Genomic DNA, 25,803 nt, shown 5'->3' with positions numbered 1-25,803 from the left:
TCCCCCAGAATGAGTTGTACAGTGTTACAGGAGAGAAGGATATGTGGATTTCCTTCCTGGACCTGCTTTTTCCATGGCAGATCTTGGATATAAGGTTAAACGGATGAAAGTCCTGATCTTCAATTATTACAGTAGTAATAATCAACATTTTCTGTCCTTTTAGAGGCTAAATTAGCAGACAGAACAAGACTTAACTGGACCTTTTATGCTAGTTAATAGAGTCTTAATGAAAACTGAGACTTTATTCTGAAATGTGTTGCCAATATCTCTGACTGACCTAAGGTCTGCTGATCCACTGACCTCAGTTGTGATGAAAACTAGACTGAAGCTCTAAAGAGATCAATGGTTTACTTTCTCAGAAGCCAAGTTGTAAAATATGTTTTTGTAGATATTAGGCAGGCTACTTATCTTTAAGTCTTTAAAACTCTTAAAGTCCTATTTGTTTTCTCTGGCTTATGACAACATGAGTTAAACTTTTATTTGTCAGGTGTTTATACTTACCATGCTGGTGTCTTGTTCTCTCCATTTTTTCTTGTTTCTATAAATATTTAAGAAAACTTTGGTTCAGATTCGTTGTTTTTGAATGTGCTTTTTGAATAAAGATCAGTTAGACTATATGGGTGATGTGTATCTTTCCTAAATAAATAAACAAATCAAGAAATAACTACTTTTACTTCATAGCTGTCTCTAGCATCATAAACGCTTAACAAAGCTCCACCAGCATTGAAGTATAATTAGGAATCAGTTTATAAGAGTACTTGGATTAAAATACAATCAGCTGCAGGCTTTATAAATGTCAAGCAGGCAAGGCTACTGGTAACTATGACTCAAGTTGAAGAAAAGAATATCTCCATAAAGACAACCGGCTTTGGGTTACAGTGTGTGCTTGGCATGCTTTTTGCAACAGACCTTTGACTTAAAATAGGCACTTTACTTTTTACCAAAATCTCCATTAGAGGACATGACTTTATTCTACCCCACTTTTTTTGGATTTCAAACAGTCACAGTACATGTGAGTCACCAATTGGAATGATTTAGCAACAAAGTATTACAGACAAAACATTTACAAACACTGGAAGGCATTTGTGTACTTTTATGTCCACCTCAGTGCACTGTTCAGGGGTCAGTTGTGGAACAGATGCCCCTGGACAGGTGGAAAGCTCTTGAGATTACTGTGATCCTTTGTTGTTGTTTTTTTTGTAAAATTAATCAAAATAAATGCTTGAAAAAGTGAGCTTGACCTTCAACCTGATATTTAAAGGGAAGCATGGTTCTTGCTGCATCTCCTTATGGGTGTGATCTACAGCATTAAAGTCTTTGGCTGATCTGTGTAGCAATGTTGAAAAGCAATGTGAGACATGACTGTTATATATAACAGGGGAGATTTGGTCTGGTTTATTTCACCCAGATAACAAAAATAAGTGACTAATAAAATAAATGTATTAAACAAGTTAGTGTCTACATGGTTCATATAATCAAAGAAATTCCAAAAGAAAATAATATATAAATCATGATCAAGTAGTAACCAATTTCCAAACCAACAGAGTTCTCCAAGAATACCTACAGTGATGTGAAAAAATATTTGCCACCTTAATATCACACAATGTCAAGCTGAGCAAAGGAAAAAAAGCTATTTTCAAATGATTAGTGACTTACTGAAAAAATTGCTTTCGGAACCAACCTGGCCCATGTGAAAAGATAATTTCTCCTCGTGGTAAATATCAAACTAAATGTGGTTAACCACATCTCCTGGTTCAATTTTACTACACAGATTCAGGCCTGATTACTGCCAGACTGTCATGAATCGGTGTGGTGAGGGGTGGTGAGGCAGACGCAGCAGACCCAGGTAGGATGAATAATGAATTTTAATAATGAGTGTCCAAAAGGTTCACACAACCAGGCAGCACGACTGAGCAGAAGCCAGGGCTCAACGCCGGTAGCAACTGGTAAAATGAATGGACAACACGAACGCACGTTAGACGAGGACCCGACAAAGAACAGACACACAGGTGACACTAAATACACTGGGGGTAATCAGGGAACAAGAAACACCTGGGAACTAATCAAGGGGAGAACAGGACAACACGGAGACACAGAGACACCGAAAACTCGAAATTAACACACAGAAAACACAGAACACGACACAGACCAGCAAAATCAAGAAATCACTTAAATAGAACATCTCTGGTTACATGATGTAGGCTCAAACATCTAAAAATCTGACAAAGCTCCAATCTAAAGGAATTCAAAAACAGATGAGAAACAAAGTCAATGACATTCATTAGTCTGGAAATGATTACAAATCCATGTGTGTAGTGGACCACAAGAGACTTTAACCATCAAAGTAGATAACGTTAGTGAACCTTCCGAGGACTGTTAAACCAAACAAATACTCCAATAATCCATCAAAGACCCATCCAGGAGGTTACAAAAAATACCTCCTGGACAAAAATCTTGAAGGAGTGAACCTAAATAAAGTTGATATTCCATAACATTGAGCTATAATAGCTAATTAATGCTTGAAAACCCTTCACTGTGGGTAAATTAAAACATTTCTACAAAGTAGTAAGGGTCGAAATTCCTCCATAAAAATGTAAAAAAACTGACTGGCAACTGAAACACCACGTTAGGTGACATCTTCAACGTCTAGAGGGAGATTCCTTTTCACAAAAGGCCAGGGTTGTTCATGATATCTCCTTCTGTTAGGACATAGAACACTTTTCTTGTTTTTACCATGAGTATGTTTACTCATGTTACCTTCACTGATGTTAAAATTGTTTTCCAACCTGTCACATGTAAGTGTGACATAAAAATTGAAAAAATGTGAAAAAAATTGAATTATTGGGAACTTGCTCTTATGCTGCAGACACATTCATCAGCTCTATGCACAGTGTCCATAGATGGGGTCCCTACATCTTTACACGTTGCTGTTGGAATCCAGTTTGAAAAGGTTTTGCTATAAAACAAAAAAAACACTCAGGAAAAAGCTTGTACATGTGAAATTTTTGAGCAAATTATGAAATTCCCTGCTGATTTAAATAAAAAAAAGTGTTTGTGGATAGCAAAAGGCCATCCGTGAATCACTATGTCACAATGGAGGAGCATAGCATGAAATGGAATACTGTATGCAGTTAAGGACAAGAGTCTCATTGTCTCTTAATGCATTTTATATGTAGTTGGCTCTTGCGTAGTAACATCAGGCAAAATGGTATAATTGCCATAATGGCTTTCTGTATGAAAGTTTCATGTAGAATGTATTTTATTCTACATCTAAATATTCTTCCTTTCTTCCTTTTGTGTTGAATCTTAGCTTCCAGTTATTACTTGGCTTTGGGTGCTTTAGACTGTGCCAATAAGCATCTGTGTTATTTATTTTCACTTCTGTTCAGTTGTAAGGTTTTACATGCAGTCAAGGCATGACATAAATGCACATTTTGCGCAATGTGTTCAATATCCGAAAAGACTTTAAACAAAACAGATAATTGCTAATGATTGGCTTAAAATGTGTTTGATTAATTTTTTCTCTTTACGTTTTCTTTGCTTTTTGGTAAAGTGGCTTGAGATGACATTTGTTCTGAATTGGAGCTTTATAAGTAAACTGAATTAATTGAATTAATTCTGTAAAAGAATTATGAATAGTTTTTTTTATATATAGGAACCATTTTTGTTAAATAAACAGCGGTGAAGTGCAGGATGTCATTTGTTGTTTTGTTAAGGCCATTTCAATGATGGTGAAACTGGACCTGAATCAAATATTTGTATTATGACCTGTTATGTAGACTCTTAGAATTCAAAAATACCTTGCACCATATCATTTCTACAACAGTTTTTATACATACTGTTAGACCACATTTCCCCAACATTGAGATGCAGAGAAAAAACCAACATGATACAAAAAGAGATAAGGCTAAGGTATCTCACCTGTGAAAGCAGGAGGGCATTTGCAGTAGTACTCAGGAGGAGATGTTGGCTGACTTGTGGAAATGCATGTGGCTCCATTTAAACAGCTGTCTGGTTGAATCAAGCAGGCATCGCCTACATGCTGGCAAAACTCTCCAATCCACCCCAGGATACAAACACACTGCAGAAATACTGTATGTTATCTATATACTTAGTGGCATGGTACGGTATACAGTCATCTGTAGAAAACACATACTGAACTGTTTTGCATGTATTAAAGTCATATTTGTCTGTATTTCAGCAGAGTAGATGTAAAAATTACTAAAGGATTCTGGGGTTTAAAATGGTGAATCTCATTTTAAAATGTCTCAGCTTTTTTTTTTTTTTTTACCTCTAGCATAAATGAATAAAAATGTCTCACAAATAAAAGCCACAATTCACTGAAATTACAGAAAGCCCAACATTATATATGCAGCTGTATACCTGCCCACGCACATAAATGTATAATCTGCTTGTCTCCTCAAGCTTTTTAGCAGTATCTCACATTGAAGAAGCACGACTTTATGTTTTCATGACAAGGAAAGTGTGATTCCTACAGACTTTGATCACCACATTACAAAAATTACGGATAGATAATGACAACCGGGAAGAAGTGTTTTCAAACCTTTTGATTAGCTAAGTACCATATTCCCTGTTTTCCTCCATAAATACATTAATTTAACTTACGGTAATAAGAATGTCATGTTTATTCCACATCTCAGCAGTACAAGAACAAAATTTCTCTAAATGCAATGTCTTGAAAACGTTTTCAAACCCTTATAACATTTTCTAATTCTGTCGATCAAAACTTCAGTGTATTTTATCAGAATTTTCTGTGATGCGCCGACACAAAACTGGGACGTAGAAGGAAAGGATAGATAGCATTCTAAAGGTTTACAAAACAATAAATAAATCAGAGATGCAGCCAAGTGGCTCAAGAGAAAATAGAAACTGCGGAGATTCCCTGCTCATGTTGTCATGTTTCATGTTGTCAGGCCAACTATAAGCTATGAACTTCAGAATTCCAGTATTTATGGAAGAATGATAGGAAGAAAGCCAATGTTGAAGAAAAAAGACAACATTTTTTACCTGCCTAACCTCATGAAGGGGACACAGAAAAGTGTAGAAGAGGAGCTGGTAAGACAAGACCAAAATTAAAAATATGGGCCTAAAAGCATATCGCAATAGAGGTAAAACAGTGAAATAGCAATAAATAGTTGTTTCATAAATTATTGACTAAGAGGGCTTAAAACAAGTACAAGTAACACACAAAAACATGAAAAATTCAAAAGGCATAGTACCTTTAAGACATTGCATTGAAACTGTGAAGGTTTGTTTCACATACCACTGAAGCTAAACTAGCCATGGCATCATGGCAACAGTTGTGGAAACTCAAAGTAAAAATTATCAGAGCAAAAATCTAAATAAAAATTAAAGTTATCCAAAAGAAAAGTCAATTTGCAGTAAGTAACTTCTGATTATGTCTTGGGCCCATCTACAAAAGCAGAAATACAAAGCATCTAAGAATACACCTTAGAGCCAAAGTACTATGTGATTTAATGAAAACAGACTGATGGGAGACTAATTAGGAACTACAGGGCAATAAGGGCTCAGGTCTCAGGTGTTGGGGGGGGGGGGGGGGGGGGGGGGGGGGGAGTCCAGACATTTGAGAAGCCAGAGCAATAAAGAGGAAAATTAGATTGGAATCTGACTGTATGAAAAAAGTTTCCATATACTCAGAGTGATTAATGGGTTGGAATTAGATTACTGCTGTCTGTGGACTTTCTATCAGTGATGCTCTAATAGTCTACTTGCCTCTTTAATTACTAATAAATAGACTTTTCTATGAAAAGAGCAATAGACAGAAAAATGGAGAGGCTTTTAAAAATTAAATAAACTCTACCCCTGTTAATGTAAATGTGCTATTTCGGACAAATTAAAAACTAATTGTGATTCAAATCAATTCACACTGATGTTTCTATTTTTGTCTGATTCTTACACTGAAGAAAGTAAAAGCAATAAAAATACACTACTTTCTTATATGTTTCTTTTTATCATTTTCTTGTCTCAATATCAAAACATCTCTACAGTGAACAGTGCTATACCTAAAAAAAAACTTAACCCTGTATCCAAATCCTTATTAAGATGAAGCCTGAGTCACATTTCATGGGCTTTATAATATTTCATTAGGATGGAGACATTGAATTACCCACCTGATATCCACCAATTATGCTCAAACACAATCCCTCATTTAGGCAGTTGATATTGAGCAGTCTGCAGTAGTCAATTACTCCTTCACAGTTCTTCCCAGAAAAACCACTCAGACATCTGTTGAGAGGGGGTCAGTTTCGTCAAAAGTCAATTCACCCAGAACCAAAGCACTAACAAAGCCACATGTTACTGCTGCTTTAGTGAGACACATGCGGTTAAAATTTTGTATTCCACAGGCAGTTATCGTAAGTTGGGGCTGATTGGAACAGTGCGTACACAATTTTCTTCCAATTTGATCGACCTGGGCTGTCAAGTGGGTGGAGGTATTATACAAGAACAAATGAAAGTTCATTATACATACCAGATTTTACCCACATAGATCTTCTGTTCTTACTGACTGTACAGTCTAATGTGACAAATGTACCAATATGATGAACGAATTCATACTGTATTTTGATTCTTGTTTATCTGATGAGTGATAGCAGTTATAATGAAATGTTATTCCAGAGATGCAGTATAACAACACGCGTTCACTGTCTGCACAAACTGCACAAGTGGAATGCGTTGAACTAAATAAGACTGGAAACTTTGTCAATGTGACTTCCAAAAGCTATTTCATTTTGGGTTTTCTGAAGGTGTCTCATTTTGTATAAAAAAGACAGATGGAAAAAGAAACTGCAGCTTTAGTCCACAGTAGAAATAGGTTGAAGGGAATTAAAGAAAGAATAATCTAGCAAAAGCTTATAGTCTCTGAAAGCATGAGTGAAAATGGTTTTTAAATTTAAACTTCAACAGATGAAATAGAACAAATATGTCAATGTCAGGCTGAATAGCTTGGCATGTTTGAAGTAAATGAAAAAGTTAGTGTAGTTAAACTAAAGTTTGTTTTAGTAAATAACTCCATGCAAAGTTACCATTACCCTATAGAATATTTTAATGCTAAGTCTACAAGCCCTCAATGTGATTCATTTATATTTTCAGAGTACCTGAATCTTTAAAAAGTTTGCACATACAATTTTAAGCAGATTTTCAGCTTACAATTTTTAAATGATTTAAAGCTTGAATTTATTTCAGGTCCTTCACCAGAGTTCTTGTTTATCACAGAAACTATAGTAAAATTCCTATAATTTCATTACAATAACAGAGCCAAAACAAAGTCCATATTGTTTACCGTAAGTGTTATCAATAAAATGAAATACTTCTAAATGGTTTATGGATCTCTTTAAATGTGGCACTCGAAGGCAGTGCTATAATAACATTTTGTTATTAGCTCTTTGGTTTTAACAGTCAGGTGGTAGAAAACTAGAAAATGTATGTTTAGGCTAATGACAGGCAAAGTAATCATTAGTTTCAGTAGTAGTGCTTCTACTTGTGATGGTTATTGAGTAAGCTGCACTATCAGCTTACCCTAGTGAATATTTGCATAAACATTAAATACTACATGAATCTATATATAACACCCTACTCCAGTGGTCTGAACCATATAAGAGCACTGTGTGCTCATTGTGGATCTTGTGAGCATTCATGCTTGAAGTTAAATGTCCACAAGTGTTTTGATCACTCAGAATGCATGTTAATGCCATGTATGAACAGAGCCTCTGAGGGTGACTCCATTAGATACCACTCTGTGTTTTACCTGCAGAAGTAATCCTTTCCCCTAGACACAAAGGTACCATTGTTCAGGCATGGCGATGGGCTGCACATGCTCTGCTGCCTTCTGCATTCTGGGACCAAAGTACCATCTGCACAAGCACATTCGGAGCCCTGCATAGAGCATACAACAAAACAAGGTCACCTGTAAGCTCAGTATTAAAAGTAGATAGGTACATCTACATCACTACATTCTAGACTTTTATTAATAAAAAAACGGTGGAGTGATAAATGGTGTCTTAATCAACCTCTAATGTCTATCCTGTAAAAATATTAACACAGTGTGCAAAATGAAGATTGAAAACAAAATACAGAAGATTAAAAGATATGTATTTGAATTCACTTTAATTTCAAGCCATAGCCCAAGGGGAGTCTTGCCTTAAATACATCTTCATTCACATTTAAATTGCAGGAGCTTGTTTGTCATAAATAAGCAAATAACTACAAAGCACTTAGTTAAATTGTTCATTGCTGACATATATTATATTATTGATGGGAATTACCACACTGTGAAAAACTGCAAAGTGGAATTGTTCACAGATTTATGAATGATATCTGTAAAAATAGCATTACATCTAATTCAGGGTCTTATTTTTCTGGTTCAGAGAGTTTCTGTATACAAAGGAGGGAGGGCAGATAATATTTATCAAAATGGCCTGGTTTGAAGAACAAAGATAAATGCGTTATGGGAATACTTCTATTAACCACAGTCAATTTGTTTGCCTTATAAAAACATTTATTTTAAAACTCCAACAACAACATTACACAAAAAGTAGTAAATAAATTACTTATGAATTATGAAATGATGTTGAGTACTTTATTGAAGGTCTAAAACATTTTTTTAAAATTATTTACGCCATAAGTCTTAAAAAATAATTTTCCAAAGTGATAAACTGATATTTTATAAAAATTATCGATGTTAAACATCAGGAATAACAGAACAACCACAGTCTTGTAAATGTCATATTCTGTCCTACTCAGTTGTTGTAAAAAGAGTTGTAAAAGCTAGTAGTGCATTTCACAGAGTGTAAAAGAAAACAAAGGTTACACACAGAGACAATTAGACTGCAACTGTGTTTCCCCCAGAGAATCTTCAAGAGCATTTGAAACATTACCGCCCTTGCAAAATGCATTGCCACAATAACATTTCCAGTGAAAGGTGAAAATTGCGTAAGGCATCCAATTACAAAAAGCCTTTGATGAGAGCCATTTCAGGCTGGCACTTAAATATGTGCAGGGTCATTTAATCAAAATGCAAGAGAAAGCAGACACTCCTCCCCTTTGCTCATCCTCTGCTAGAAATATTAATTGCTGTGGGAGACTTGAGAAGGAAACCATTTGATCTGTTTTGGGAGACTATTAATTTTCATATGTCATTTCTGTTTATACCCCACTGAGATAAAGCAAATAGAGGAAATACAGTCTTCAACGCAGCTGAGCATATGAAGACATGAATACGGCAAGCAGTTGAAAACAACTCCAGACTCTGGAAAATGACAAACCAATTCTAGACATGAATATGGCAAGCAGTTGAAAACAACTCCAGACTCTGGAAAATGACAAACCAATTCTTTATGGGTCTCTGACATACACTGTAATTTCTGCATGGATTCAGATCACACTGGGCTTTCCTCTTCTCACAGGGAGGGCCTGCAAAGTCAGCAACAAAAGATTAGTGCAAGTTAATTCAGGCTATTAATGTAAAGAAACAACAATGTGAAAAAACCTTACAAAAGAATTACCATCAACTACCACCAAGAACTACCATCGATATAGCAGAATCTGACTCATTGTTCTTTACAGAATTGTTTTAGTCCAAAGGACTGAACATGTAAATGGCATGTTTAAGGTCCTGTCACAGCATTATAATAAGATTCAGAGTCTAATTTTGTCTAGGCTGCCACAAAATCTTTGTTTTGAGTTGCGTGCTTCACCTCAAAATGAAGTGACACATGCAAAGGAATGTCTAGCTTGTTTAACTTGTGTAAAGATGGCATCATAGTTGCTGTGGTAGGATAAATTATCAATTTTTATGTAGTAGTGTGCTTTATATTTTAACTCTGTGACCTCGAGGAGTAGTTGCATAACTAATTCAAAGTTTTATAACAGTATCTAATTTTCAGTCTTTGTGAACAGGCCTGTAATGACAACATGTTAGATTGAGTGTATTGGAAAGTTTTTTAATTAGTGGTTTAACAAAGAAAAATCTGATACTGTTCAGAATCCATCTGAAGTAGTTAAAAATGTCAAGTGACAACATATTTTTGGCGTAATTAACATCCTAAATTTGTTTTAAACTAGGCTAATTAGTACAACTGCTTCAGATCTCAGAATAAAAATAAAATTGGCTTAAATACTGACTTTAAAAATTTAAGTGCAAATTTATTTCATAAATTTAGCTGTTAGATGCTTTTAGTTTTTTTCCCAGTGGGACTTTATGTAACTTTAATATGTTAGCACTGTCATCAGCTTATATTATTTTAAATGTTTTCCCTTAGTGTACTTATAAATAAATGAATAAATAAATAAATGTTCTACTAATGAGTTCTCAACAGTGTTTCAACAAGTTCTTGTATATCGTAAGCACTTCTCTTTATGAATGCTTCTTCATTCAGTGGGTCATATTAGACTCACTGCAGAGCTGTGAAGCCAAAAACTTGTGTCAATCAGGATTTTAAATTTTGTATGAATAACATCTCAACAATCCCAGTAATGTTTCAGAAATATGTTTGTATTTAATTTTGTCTCAATCTCTCATTCTGAGCTGCTTTTGGGGAGCTGTTGTAGGCACTGCTGATGTACATCTAAATGTCTTGGATTTGATTCTAGTTGGGGACGTTCGGTTTGAAATTGACTGTTTTCTCTATGTTCTTTCTCACAAGTCTTTGAGGGTCTAGGCCAAGTCAAGTCTCAAGTCCTGCATCCTAAGTCAAGTCTTAAGTCTTATACACTGCCTGGCCAAAAAAAAGTCGCCACCTGGATTTAACTAAGCAAATAGGTACAAGCCTCCTATTGGATAAGTACTGCATAGGCGATTATCTTTCAGCTGGCAACAAGTTATTTAACCTCAGCTGATGCAATGAGTAACTCCTCATTTCTTAAACAACCATGGCAAAAGACACATCCTGTGGTTGTGGAAAAGACATTAGTCTGTTTAAGAAGGGTCAAATCATTGGCATGCATCAAGCAGAGAAAACATCTAAGGAGATTGCAGAAACTACTAGAATTGGGTTAAGAACTGTCCAACGCATCATTAAAAACTGGAAGGATAGTGGGGAACCATCGTCTTCCAGGATGAAATGTGATCGGAAAAAAATCCTGAATGATCGTGATCGGCGATTACTTAAACGTTTGGTCAAATCAAATCGAAGAAAAACAACAGCAGAACTCAGGAGTATGTTTAATTGTGAACGCAAAAGCATTTCCACACGCACGATGCGAAGGGAACTCAAGGGGTTGGGATTGAACAGCTGTGTAGCTGTAAGAAAACCTCTAATCAGTAAGGCTAACCAGAAAAAAAGGCTTCAGTTTACTAGGGAGCATAAAGATTGGACTCTGGAGGAATGGAAGAGGGTCATGTGGTCTGATGAGTCCAGATTTACCCTGTTCCAGAGTGATGGGCGCATCAGGGTAAGAAGAGAGGCAGGTGAAGTGATGCACCCATCATGCCTAGTGCCTACTGTACAAGCCTGTGGGGGCAGTGCTATGATCTGGGGTTGCTGCAGTTGGTCAGGTCTAGGTTCAGCAACATTGTGTGCCCAAAGAATGAGGTCAGCTGACTACCTGAATATACTGAATGACCAGGTTATTCCATCAATGGATTTTGTCTTCCCAAATGGAACGGGCATATTCCAAGATGACAATGCCAGGATTCATCGGGCTCACATTGTGAAAGAGTGGTTCAGGGAGCATGAGACATCTTTTTCACACATGGATTGGCCACCACAGAGTCCAGACCTTAACCCCATTGAGAATCTTTGGGATGTGCTGGAGAAGGCTTTGCGCAGTGGTCAGACTCATCAATCATCAATACAAGATCTTGGTGAAAGATTAATGCAACACTGGATGGAAATAAATCTTGTGACACTGCAGAAGCTTATTGAAACAATGCCACAGAGAATGCGGGCTGTAATCAAAGCTAAAGGCGTCCAACAAAATATTAGAGAGTGTGACCATTTTTTGGTGGCGACTTTTTTTTTGGCCAGGCAGTGTATTTAAATTTAAATAGCATCAGATTTTAAACCTTTAGCATTTGTCTTCAGGTCTTAATCACCACACGAACATTAAATAATTATCTTTAAATCTATTAATTGTTATAAACAATTATGTTATATTAAGCAAGCAAAAAACTGTTTAAGGCAGCTGTCAATATTTAGAAAGTTGACCAAATGTAATATTTACTTTTTTCCTAGGACACTTATGTCCTAGGAAAAATAATAGAAGGAGATTAAAACCTCATAAAAAAATCAGTTCTCAATGAAAACAAAGAATCAAATCTCAAAAAACAAAGCATTTTTTGTCTCTGTCAAGGAAGTTACTTAGCAGGTATCTAAACAGCACATGTCTTCAAAGGTTTTACTTCTTCGCTATGGATTGCACTAGATAAGGTGTGGAAGGTTTTTTTTCCCCCACATTCTAATTTATATTTATTGAATTTATATTTATTGAATATTCATATTAATGTTGAAAAAAATTCTAATCTAAATTCAAACCTTTTGTTCTCAATTCTGAATATAGGTACTGCTCTAAAAATTAGAATATCCCAAAAAGTTCAATATTTGTTGTCATTCATTTCAGAAAGTCAGACTCGTGTACTACAAGGACAATATGGATGCTGGGCCACTCTTCTTGCAGACCCTGAGTCCTTGATGAAATACAAACTTTCTTTGTATTTCACTGAGCAACCAACAGATTGAAATAACTAATGCGACATTTTCTCGCCCGTGTGTAGGCTTCGTCTGTGCATAGTGGCTCTTGATGTGCCAACTCTAGCCTCAGTCCACTCCTTGTAAAAATTCTTCAATAAATTTTGTTTAACAATCCTCTTAACATCTTTTCAACCCTCTGCTTTTTTACCATTGACCTTCTGAAGCTCACCATTCTTGTGGAGGGTCTCACTGATTCTCCTCTGGACATCCTTTTTTGTCAGCAGTTGTTCCCAATGTATATATAACCTACTGACTTGGACTTTGAGACCTTTTAAAGGTCATAATCATCAAAATCACAAGACAAAGGCTTGATAGGTCACTCTACATGAATTAAATTTATTTAATATGGATACCAAGTGGCTCAGTGGTAGATCTGGTGATCCATATGGTGAGGAGATGGTCCTCGATATAAATATCCTCGGTTAGATTCAAAGCTAACCATTTCCTGTCTCTGGCCTTCTTCCTGTTCAGATATTAATTAATAAAGATTACTAATGCCAAAACACCTTAAAAACATATGCATATGAGGATAAATTTCTGAAATTAAAAATGAAAAGATATTAAACATTTTTATAATATACACATATTTTTAGATGTACCTGTTGTCAAATTTTTAAAATGTATGGCAAAGTTTACAACACAATGAACATGCAAGTGTAGGAAGTAAATGAATGACTATCAAACTTCTGAACAAACAAAAGAGAAGACATCTGATTTTAATATTACCGGAAGTAACTTTGCAATGACAGTTAGCTTAATGGTGAGAGATTGTTGGTCGCAAGTTGTGTTTATTTTATTCTAAAATAATCCAAAATTATTTAATGGAGGATTCAATTGTTGAGACATTCATGAACCAGCAGCTACAGCCTATAGCTCATATACCAGCTTTGTCTCACTCTTCATTACATGAGGTAAAAACTGTCATCAAGACCCGAGTATCAGACCAGGAATCCAAGTAAAGACTAATGTGCAAAGGGCTCAAGTAAATCAAGATGGCAAAAGCAACACGGAAGGGAAAATCTAATAAAATTAAAGATTTGATCAAATGGTAGAACATTTGTTTTATTACTTTTGGATTAACTTTCATCACTATTGAATTTGTAATTCTGTTTATAATTATTATTACAATTAGTGCTCTTAAGGCTTTTAAATGTATTCCAACTAGTCAATGCTGCAGCTCATCTTGTGCTGTACCCCGTATTTTACTTAACTCCAAAGTCATACCATTTTCAAACACAGCAACTTAACCAGATGCAAGGAAATTGACGGTGATGTTGTGTGCAAAAGATAAAATTAGACTAAATTCACTGCAGGTTCAAGGTGAATAAAATTTTATGTTATTCCCACGTGAGGGTTTTCATTTTTTGTGCTCTTCACATGGTGCCTGCACATTTATCTTCCCAGTGACTCTTTCTTTGCAGATTTGCTTTAATCCCCCTGCTGATACAAGTGCTCATGTCCCAGAGGCTCCTCGCAGCCTCCTCTGTGGGCATCAATCTTAATGTACACAACTTCAGGCTTTGCTTTTGCATCACCTCCTTTTTACAAGTTTTCAGAACTGGTTCTAATAACATCAAATATTTCTACTCGTCACTTTTACATGAGAAACATAATAACATAGCTATTATCTAACGAGTTGTCTAATAATTTTTTTTTCCAGAGTATTCATGCTATGCATATGCATTTGACCTACTCTTTCTTTACAAATATTATTGAGCTTTTGTAAACTGTCTCCTTCACATACATATACAGTCACTCTATAATTGAAAAATTTAATAAGGGTAATAACTGCATACATTGTGCAAATTGAAAGGGTCTCAATTTAATATTACTCGCAACAAGATAATTACCGCTTAATGATTATGGCCCTATAAATGTGGTAATACCTTGGAACAAATACTCTGGAGGTAGTGCTAAGGAAAGACAAATCAAAAGAAAATCTTATTTGAAACATCCCATGAGTTCAACTCATTATTCTGTGCACATAGACTTTGGCCTGTGAGGGCAGCCAGCAATGGAGCAGCCACTAAATTTCAGTTGATTAATGAGCCAAGAGCATCAGGGAGGCGGAGGAAGCACGAGTTTCGCAGAACTCCCAAGAAGCTGACGGGACGGCGGGACACAATGACGATGCAAACACATCCAGTGGATACTGTTTACTAAAGACAACACCATCAATTAAAGCACATTTGATAACAGTCGTCAAGTGAAAAGAAGCTTACATAAATACATTTAATTTTGAGAATTGAATAAATTATTTGATTAACTTTACCACTAGAATTACAAAAAGTAATTTACACCCTATATAGTTTTTAAAACTTGTCTGTCCTGCTGCATATTGATTCCATTGAGTTTCAGATGTCCCAACTTTCTCAAATTGACTCTTTTTAGTATCTTCAATTATTATATATCTTTGTGACAAAATAAAGGAATTATTACCATGTACTGTATGTCTCCAATTGCAAAGGGGGTAGGGGACTGTAGCAGTGTAAAATGTTGCACACTCAGTAACATTTAACAGAGACAAACACCCTTAACAAAATAAATCCTACATGATTTGGCTAATCAATAGGGAAACATATTGAGGTATCAATAGCGAAACATATTGAGGTAGGAAATTAATTTGTTATAGCATCTATGAGATATGTAAAAAAATAAATAAAGGCCTTGATTAATGTTGTATTTATTGACAGATACTTTTATAATATAATGGACTGGAACATGTCAACATATAAGCAACATATAAAGCTTCACAACAGCAAATATTTTAAGAATTAGAAATCAGCTGGAAAGGATGAAAAAGGTAGCACAGAAAGTCTGGTTCACATTGTTATTATCACAAGCTCAGATTTATGTAAAGATGTCTTATTGGCTTCTTAGAAGAATCTTTAAGGCAGCTAGAGCTTACACAAAATTTTACTGGTGGATGTTCTGGACCTGGACAGTGGACAGGTGTCTAGATTTTTTGTATCTAGCTGCTTCTTTTTTTCCTTTTAATTCTCTATTTCCGTGTAAAGAATTCAAAATGCCTGTACATAAATTGTCCTCAACAAATAAACGTATCTTGCTATTTCAAATTTCATATTTGCTTACTCATTCTTAGGGTATGATAAGTATCCAAATAAAACTTTTTATAAAATAAAACTACTCCTTTATCCTTTTAAAAAACTATCAAGGATTCAGCTTGGCAGAATGTAGAAGATCAAAGCAAAATGATGACATTCCTTTTCGGAGATGTGAAATTAACTAATGATCTTCTCCCATAAATCAGAGTTGTTCTAAAATTCAGCTTCCAACACATTATTCATGTAACCTACATTTTCTATGTGGCACTCGGAAACTACATTCAAGATTAGTTCTCTTTTAACTTGTTCTTGATAATTTAGACAAAGCCATTCAGTTACACAGCCAAATGTTCATCCTTCACCTATGCTCCACCTACCCTCAAAGTCCAACTGTGATAGACAGAGAAGCAATTGGCTCATAACAATTGCTTAAAAAAAGAAAAAGAAAAAAAAAAAACATGATAAAAAAGTTAACACTCTTACTCTGCAGTACAGCCATAATCAGCTCTTGTATAAGAGAATGCCAGCAAGTACTCCAAGCAACCTTGATACCACATTTCTGAAATAATAAGCTGAAAGCATGGGCTGGACTCAAAAGGCAAAACTATGACACCTCAAAAGTGCTGCCAAGGCAAAGTGTGCAGCAAAGGAAACAATGAATCAATGTAAGGAGCCACCTGGACGGGCTTACTCCAGAAGGTCCATCGCATTTACTTTTATCTCATGTTTTTGATATTCTGGGCAGTCTGAAGAGTATCCATGTCTTGTAGCTCAAGTATTTGTGATATTCATTAACCCAACTGTGCTTTGCTATGGTAGATTAAACTACATTATGATTAAAGGAGTAATAATCTTAAATTTATGAGGCCAGAAGAACATTACTGCCATCAAATTTTCATACATGAGCATCCAGTAGTTTCTTAAAATGACAACATCATAGCAGTTTGGCCTTTATAAATGTTTTATAGGGAAGGAGAATTAGCATAAATTAGCGCTTACATTACCACGGTAAAGCAAAATAAACTAAATTTGTCACCACTTTTTGCACTGCCCTTTAAGAATAACTCCAGAAAGAGAAGTAATTCAAAGTAAGCTTTAATTGTCAATCTTTGAGGGTTGTGTTAATGAGACAAAAACAAAGCCTCTTTTGGCTTTTCACTCAGTAATAATTAAACTGATAGCTCAAGTTCAGCAGAAGCAATACATTGTAAATTACATTTAAACTGGAAGTCGTAAACTTTTGTTTTATTAACTGAGACATGCTCAGTCTTAGGACTCAACAGTAGAATATTACGGGTTGCAACATGAGTTGCTTGATTTGACAAGGCTGCTTCATAGTTTGTGACGCCAGTTATAACAAGCTCACAGCCCGCGAAGAAACATTAGTGTCTTTGTAGTTTTTTTGACCTTGGTAGTTATTAACCACTACATTTTTCTTTTTCATTTTTGATAAAAGTGAAATGTTTGTATGTGATGGGAAGTATTGTGAAAAAGTGACTTTAAGAGGTCATAAATTAAGTTTCTGTATCATGTTGAAGCATATTTTCTTGGAGTGTCAGTGCATCTGTAGAATACCAAATTTAAGTAGAAAATAAAGCCTATTACCTGGAAATCCAAACGCACAAATGCATTTGAAGGAAGCTGGTGACAGTTGGATGCATGTCCCATCTTCACAAATTGTCTGACAGTTTGCTTCCCCAATGATTTCAGAGCAGTTTACACCTGTAAAAGAAAACAACACGCAAGCTTTCATTTAAAGGGAAACATTGAGCAATTAAGGCTTGTTCGTAAGCAAGAGAGATATGTCATTTTTTTAAAATTTATTATAGATGTTCTGAAAGTTATTTATAAAAGTTTAGGTGATAATTTTATTAACATTACATATAATCTTACAATAGATTACATATTACACACGTCAAGATTATTGTAGTACAAAAATATGTCTTTCGAATTCTTTGCTCATGTGTGTGATTTTATACTTTTATCATGTTGAAAATAAATAAATAACAAATAACTTGTAAAAGCATTCATACCTCTTGAGTAGTTTTTTCAACCACAGACTTTGATGAAGATTATCGGGGAATTTATATGATAAAATAACACAAAGTAGTATATAATCTTAAAGTGGAAGGGCAATATTAAAAAGCTCTCAGATAGTTTTGGGAGTTTTCGTAACACTTTATTTACAGGGATGTGCATAAGGCTGACATGCCACTGTCAAACATGACATAACACCTGTTATGAATATGAAGGAGTCTTTATGAATGTATGTATGACTGTTATAAAATGTCATTCAGTAAATAAATTTAAAGTTTACACTTTTAATTGACTTTTAATGCAACTTTTAGTGCAACTTTGCATTAATAGTGCCATTATTTACAGAATGACACTTCATGATAAGAGTTGTAAACATTCATGAAGACCACTTCATGTTCATAACATGTTGTGTCATGTTTATGACGGTGTCATATCACTCTTATGCTTCAAATAAAGTGTTTTTGCACATAGACTTTGTTTTTTTGCAAATTGATATTTGAGCTTTTTTTTTCATTTATTTAGTGAAAGAGCAGTGAATGTGACTGCCATTTAAGCAACCACTTATGCCTGAACTAGATAAAGCTTGAAGTCTCAAAATGTGAGTTCAAGCTACATTATTGCTCTAATATCTGGAATTCTGTGGAGATCTTAATGAGATGTTTATCCTTACCTGTAAAGTGTGGTGGGCATAAGCATTTGTAGGTTCTGTTGTTTGGATCTGTGGACCCGTTGCTCAAGCAGATTCCTTTGTTTTGACAGGGGTTATCCAAACATACGTCGAACCTTTCACAGAACCTCCCAAAGTAGCGGTGGTTGCATCGGCAGTGGTACGCGCCTTCATAGAAATCTGTTCGGCAAACTCCGTTCCCTGAACAAAGTCTCAGAAGAGGAGAGGCCCGGCAGAGCTGAGTTTTAACAGAAACATTAAGCCTTAAACCAAGCTTGCATAACTGTGAATCCCCTTCGTGAAGTGCGATAAAGTAATGATGACCTGGGGTAATCCACTTGGCCTCAACATGCTCACTTTCATTTGTATTGTGAGGGAACACAGACTGATTCTTCAACTCTGCATTTGTAGTGCAGCTTTCAAAGTCCTCTCTTGACACGTTGAAGATCCTGATGCCATATGTCTTGAGAGTTTCATCAGCAGACATGAGCAGTTTGTCTCCATGTTGTAGCTGAAGTGGGCATATCTGTGGGAAGCTAAAAGGCTGCTTGCTCACTTGGCGCTTTCCCTGAGAGCCCCAGCACTCCAAGTCATTCTCACAAATGTTTCCGATTAAAGTCCAATTCAGCTGGATTGTGTGTTTCTTAAGGTACCACTCAAGAGGCGCTTGTTTGTTGCAAACTGTTTGGCACTTGGTGATGTGGATGGCCACAAAAACGGCAATCAAGTGGAACAGCGACGCCCACATCTTTCCCCTCCGTAGCAATTAACGCCTAATCAGTCTTGAAACATTAGCAGCAACTTCATCAGGTTAATGAATGATGTAAATGGACTGCGTTGTGTGTCAAATGGTTCTTTGTTGCACATGCTTCAAATTCACAGGATCGGAAGCAACCTGGGGAAAACAAAGAATATGAATTTTTGCAAAACAAATGGCTTTCTTGAAAACGTTCATCTTTCAAACATTGCAAAACAACTGACAGTGAACGTAATTTGAAGATTTAGCTCCACTGTAATACCAGACTTGCGTTGTCAGTCTGTCTTGCTGGAGTTGTCATAATCTTATGCAGTGCTGCTGACCACCAAGTGTGTCACAGCAGTCTCAGCCTCCCTGAGGTTTCTACAGCGAGTGACAGTGTCAGATAAAATATTCTTTCTCCTCTGCCGGTGCCTGATACCTCAGTGTTGGGCAGTGAGATGAGTTAAAACAGACAGCATTGTCTTTCTCCCTCAGGCCCTTTTCATACGTGCGCTCCAGATAAAAAAATCAACGTAAGGAAGGCTCACTGCAAGAAAAACTCTGCCCCTTGATCAGGTCACAAAGGGAGATATGAATAACTGCATGGTGATAAGTAATGACACCCTGAATATGGAACACCAATATCAATAGACGGGAGGAGTGATAAACTGAATGAGATTGCATGTATTGTCATTAGAGCTCAGAGGGGATTTAGAGAACGTCATTTATATGAGATGAGATTGACTATTGTGTTTCAATGAGCAAATCAGAATGCTGCACCTGATTTCTAAGAGGAAGAAAAAAAAAATCTAATTATCTATTTTAATATGTCCAAACGATGTGTAATTGGTTTACTGTTAGAGGGATATTTATTATAAGAAGTGACTCAAGATCAAACTGCAATAAAGTTGTCTAAATTTTAATTGAACTTATTTAAGACTGCTTTCAAGATATTTTATTTAATATGAAATGTCTCATTGGCAAAGATAAAATTTTAGAGCTTTATTTCCTCAGATTAACACTGTACTTTAACGTTCCCTTTTTAAGGAGTAGTAACTTTACTCATTTTGTTCAGTGCTACAACCCTTGTTTTAGCCTTGTTTTTGCCACTATCTGCAGGCTTCTGGTTTCAATGAAAAAGCTCCAAAATCCTACTGTGTGGATTGCCAAACCCCAAAGGGACATGTTGAGGAGTTCTGCACATCATTACCACCCACAAAAAGAAACACATGCTACCACTGAATATCACCAACATCAGCTGAAAGCTTTTCACAGTCCATTTTCTAAACTTCTCTTTTTGATGTTAATGAATCAGAACTATCTCTGAAAAAAACAAAATAAAGCAAAATAAACTGTCATTAACACAATTACAAAAGAAAAGAGCATAACATTCTTAAGGTTGCAGGCCATTTGTTTTCCTCCACCGCTTCATTTTGTTTCTGTTTCTTTTTCTTTCTTTCATACTAATGTACTGACAATATGTTTCACAGCAACCATCCATCTATTCGCACCCACCTTGGGGAGAGTTTCCATTGACTTTCACGGTCAGTGTTTAAAGTAATTTTTTATTGTCTATAAGTAGATGGCAGAAAACTACTATAGGCAAATGTGGTTATCTGACTTAAATAAATAGCATCTACCAGACTAAGTCCCCTAGTTATTTTGGTTTCCTGAGTGGTCAATAAATGGCCCAAACAGTGATAAGAATTGCATTAAAAAAAAATGGATATTCACAAAAGTAATTCTTATTATACAGGAAAAAATATACAGAGAAATATTGAAATCGGATGATTATTAGCTTTATTTGCTCTACTTTGAGACAGAAAAGTGCTACCATCTCAAAATCTGAAATATTGCTGCCAATATTTGAATTTTCCTCTTTTTTTCTAGCTGTAGAGAGACACATTAACCCAACAGTCATGTTTTTGGACTGTGTGAGGAAGAAAGAATACCGAGAAAGAACCCACGCATGCACACCCAAAATAGTTTCTTACACTCAGCTGTGAATTAGTTTTACCTGCCTTTATTTTGAAGTGAAATACTTCGAGTGCTGTTAAAACCACAATTATTTTTGCATAATGAATGCAACTTAGATCCTGAATTCAATTTAGACCCTGAAGGACATTATTCTATCTTAGAGTTTACTGAATTCATCTATCTGAATCACATTCACTGAAATTTCATACTGTAAATCTCCACCATCATTATAATTGCCTTCCATCTAAATAAATAACAAGCACTTAAATACATGAAGCATGGATATTTAAGTACCTTAAGACTGTTAACCACTAAGGATTAAATTATGGCTACAAACAAACGTAGATTATTTGTAATAGGGGTCAGAGGTCAGAAAAAGGTGTATGCAACATGGGGTAAATAAATTTCTGCAGAAAGTGCCCTGCTACTTATATCCATAGATGGCAGTTTAACCTTACAATTGCCATGCCAGTCACATGGGTGCACAGAGAGGAATAGATCAAGAGAATGTTGTATATTCTCAGTTGGCTGATAACTAAGAGAGACACAAGGGGGATTCAACAAATTATCACATCAAACTGGCGGGTTGTGTGTCAGTCGCTGTCTGTTACATGAGATAAAATAAGATGCAACAGCTATAATACCACTTCAAAGGGAAAAAAATGATCAAAAACATTATTCAGCATATTTTTTCATAACTTAAAGTCTCTTTGTAGCAAAAAGGGATTAGCTTGACTTCTTAAATGTGAATACTTTTTTAGTTAAGGCAATTTTATGAACAGAGTTACTCACTGAGAAACAAAAGCTAAATATTAAATACATGAATATAACAAAGTAATATAAAGAAATAAATAAACCTCTGCAGAGCTACAGGTACTATTACACTGCCATGTACAAATACAATGCATTAAATGAATCCAAAACTGGCCCATTTCTAAAAAATATTTTGCTTACTTACCACCTGTTGAAAAACATTGTAAAAGTACAAGCTATTGTGTTTTCATTTTTCTTTAGAAGAAGCAAAAGATTTGCTCATTAAGCAATTAGTGCACTGCACAGAGACAGTGATGAAGATAGGGCCAAGTGAGTGAGATGCAGATGATAGTTACAGCACAATGGCACTTATGCAAAATTGGGACACACAGGTGTAAGTTGAGGTAAACATCGCTGAGATAAATAGTGCAATCCTCCTTGCATATGGTAATTTCTCATTATCGTCAGCTTCATTCAGAACTTCTTACAATCTGACAGCTGCAGCGACTGGAGCTTGGTGGTGTTTCCAGTGGAAAATACTGCACTGTGCTATGTTTTCCTGCTATGGGACTAAGGGTGAGTTCTCAGAGGTTTGCACCTTTTATCCAACACTGCTTGTTGGAAAAAGTAGAATATAATGTCAAATTAAAACTTTCAAAACGTGAAGCTTTTCTGTTGTAACCGTTTCAAACATCATTCACAATTGCTGTGCCATTAAAAAAAGGTATTATAGTGAAGTTGCTAAAACTGCAAAATATGTCTTTGAAACAATTGCAACCAACTAAAGAACACAAATGAACTTCCAGTACTGAGTTTTGATAATTGTTCTTAGATAACCATTTGCCATCATCATAAAAAAAAATCTCAGGTAGAAATAAATATAAATATTTTATGGATCTCATCTTACTCAAGAAAGTCTCATTGCAAATAACAGACACTTTTTAAAGTAGTTGACACAGAGCCCTCTCTTCTGTTCTACATCCCACTTCACAGCTGATAGTTGGTCATTGATAATATACTGCACAACAGTAAAGCAGAAAAGATCAAATGTCATCATTAGATGTGTCAGACCACCTGCTTCTGAGCATACTAACTAATGAAAACCTTTTCCAAGATGTGCAACAAACGATCACAAAAAGGATCCTCACTTGATAATGCAAAGCATATTCACTCCGACTCCTTGCAGGTAAGCTTCAAAGCTGCAGCAGTCAGTTTAATTTTCTGTGTGCTATTAGCAGCAGGATGTCACTGAGACGACGCAGAGCCTCTGATGTCATTGCAGAGCCACTGAAGGACTGATTAGCAAAACACCAGCATGCTGCTGGCCGCAGCGCACTGCTGGACTCATCACTCGTGTTCCCAGGGTAGCTCTGTGGATCCCCGCTAATCAGTAATAACACTGATGAGCCTCCACGCCTTGAAACCTCCAAAAACAGAGACAGACATTGATTTTCTTGCTTCAAATGGAGCAACGCTCGAAGCTGACAGCAAAACCTGCTTCTATTTCAGCAAAGTGCATAACTAGCTACGGTTAACATGTCTGCTCTCCCAGAATCCCTTTGTTTTGCTCTTTGTTCTCTATCACCCCAAGGAATATTGCAAAGTGCTCTGAATGCAGGATGTTTCATGTACATAATACCTCAAATAATGTTTAACCATGGGTTAAATTAGCCCAGAGCCAACAGCAGCAGCGTAACTTCACCTCTGTTGCCTGCTCTCTTTTTTCTTTGAGGCAGTACCTTTATCAGTCACTAGCCCCAGTAGTATGTTGTAGAGAGTTTCCCATTTATGCAGTGCTCTGAAGGAGAACCACAGTAAGGTAAAGCTGTGTGCTGTTTGTTTATAGCACTTGTACTGGCATAGTACAATTTACTATTTGCTATACAAAGCCAAAAGAGGCCCACTAAGGGGAAAAAACAACATGGTCATGGATATCAAGATTAAGGGTATGCACCGCACCTGCACACCAGAGAATTATTACATGTAGAGTGGATAGGTCAATGCATGAATTAAAAGTTTTCCTGCATTACTACCCAAGTTACTTTCTTTATTTATCTGCCTAAACATCTTCAACGTGGATAATTCCAGTAAAATCTTTACTGTAATGCTCTGTATTGAGTGCGCTATGACAGTGACCAGACAGGTCTGAGCAGCGGTGTGCACACTCGCACTGACTGCATTTAGTAACACCTAATACCAAGAATAAAATAATTACTTACATCAGCTTTCATAGGGCTAAAAGCCAACACAGAATAAAGTGTTGTCATTATTATAATCACACCATTTCAAAAATCCTTACACTGGCTCCTTGTAGCTCAGAGAATAGACTTTAAAATAGTTCTGTTAGTTTATGAATCACTGAGCGGTTTAGTGCCAAAATATATTAAAGATCTGCTGTTATTCTATCAACCTTTCAGACCTCAGAAGTCTTCTGGTTCTGGTCTGCTCTGCTTCCCCAGAAATAGAACAAAACATGTAGAAGCAGCATTTGACTTCTATGCACCTCAAATATGGAACAAACATCCATAAAACTGCAGCATTCTTTTAAATCAAGACTAAAACCCACCTCTTTAGAGTTGTATTTGAACCAAATAAGTGGAACATTGCACAACATATTTGATGCATATTGATGATTTTTTTAATAATGGCAAAATGCAACGTCTGTTACTGGTTTTCACAATTGTTGACTGTGTGATGTGTTTTGATGTTTTTATGTTTTCATGACGTAAAGCAAATTGATCTGCCTTGTTGCTGAAATGGGCTATACAAATAGATTTGATTGATTGATTGATTGTCTATCTTGTGCTTCTCTTTTTCCAACTTTCAGGACAGTGATGTGACATTTACAAACAACCCAGTTGTGAGCAGCTTTTTAACCTGAACAATGGACTAGAGTTCTCTGTAAGAATCTTTCTTTGACTTTTTTAACCACTTTGCTTGCTTATAATACTCTGAGCATTGTCTTAGCCCATGCACACCATTTCATTAGAAAAGTATTTTCTGACGGCTACAGCCTCTTTCAGCAGGATTATGCAATGTGCTACAAAGCAAAAATTAAGCACAGTATCAAATTTGAAGTGTTGACTTGGTCTCCAAATTAAACTGAATGTTGGATTTGCTTCAGCTACAAGTTTCTGTCTCAACTGCTCTAAGCTGTTTTGGTACCTTAAAAATATTAGGAATATAGTTTTAATGTTATGTCTGAATATATGTAAACATTATTGCAACAATTGATGTGCTGTTTAAAAAAAAGTAGAAATAGATTAGGGGTGTTATTTTGTGCAAATCTGTTAAATGGGTCTACAAACCTAACATGAACAAAAGTTTTCAGAATGAATTCTTTCTGACGTCCTAAACATCCACTAATGCTGAGCGCCATTAGCATCCCACACTGCTTGAGACAAAGTGTCTGACTATCGATTGCCTGAAGCGGTGTGGAGGAGGATGCCTCACTCAGAAACTCCCTGTTGATTCACATCAAGTCTCTACAGGGGTTATGGGCCATTGGTAAGTTTAGACTATAATGCACCTCCTGAGTCTTTACCTCCTTGAGCAGGTAAGCCTTAAAGTGTGACAATTTAAAGGACTTTTAATCAGTTTTAGTTGGTTAGAGTCAACCTTGGACTGCCTCCGCATGCATAACAACTGGCTGAGGCCTGGAGCCAAAAGAACCCAGTTAAACAACAGCTTACTGTAGCATTACACTCATCCGCGTCTGTCTGCGTTCATTCTGAAAACGCTGGGCCCGGGATTTACCATACGGTAATCTGACATCTAGAGTACACATATGTCCATCTCCCGTATTCAACAGTGCAAACTGCGTCTCGGCTGCTTAAA

At 36.0% G+C, this 25,803-nt stretch overlaps 1 protein-coding gene across 1 annotated transcript in view; it reads right to left on the bottom strand.

Annotated features, from left to right (window-relative positions):
• eys (eyes shut homolog) overlaps positions 1-19,372 on the bottom strand; it is a 171,944-nt gene extending 152,572 nt beyond the window's left edge. Inside the window, exons 1-6 of the mRNA XM_032553124.1 lie at positions 18,501-19,372; positions 17,399-17,515; positions 9,392-9,450; positions 7,787-7,914; positions 6,153-6,267; positions 3,922-4,081 (exon numbers count right to left, since the gene is read on the bottom strand). Of these exons, the coding sequence (XP_032409015.1) occupies positions 3,922-4,081; positions 6,153-6,267; positions 7,787-7,914; positions 9,392-9,450; positions 17,399-17,515; positions 18,501-19,245 (1,324 nt within the window). The 5' untranslated portion in view covers positions 19,246-19,372. The remainder of the gene's footprint in view (positions 1-3,921; positions 4,082-6,152; positions 6,268-7,786; positions 7,915-9,391; positions 9,451-17,398; positions 17,516-18,500) is intronic.
• Between the last annotated feature and the right edge of the window lie 6,431 nt (positions 19,373-25,803).

Source organism: Xiphophorus hellerii, chromosome 22, assembly GCF_003331165.1.
Source record: "Xiphophorus hellerii strain 12219 chromosome 22, Xiphophorus_hellerii-4.1, whole genome shotgun sequence".
Taxonomy (NCBI): Eukaryota; Metazoa; Chordata; class Actinopteri; order Cyprinodontiformes; family Poeciliidae; genus Xiphophorus; species Xiphophorus hellerii.
Note: the sequence above shows the minus strand (reverse complement) of the source record. Positions and strands in the feature narration are given on the sequence as shown.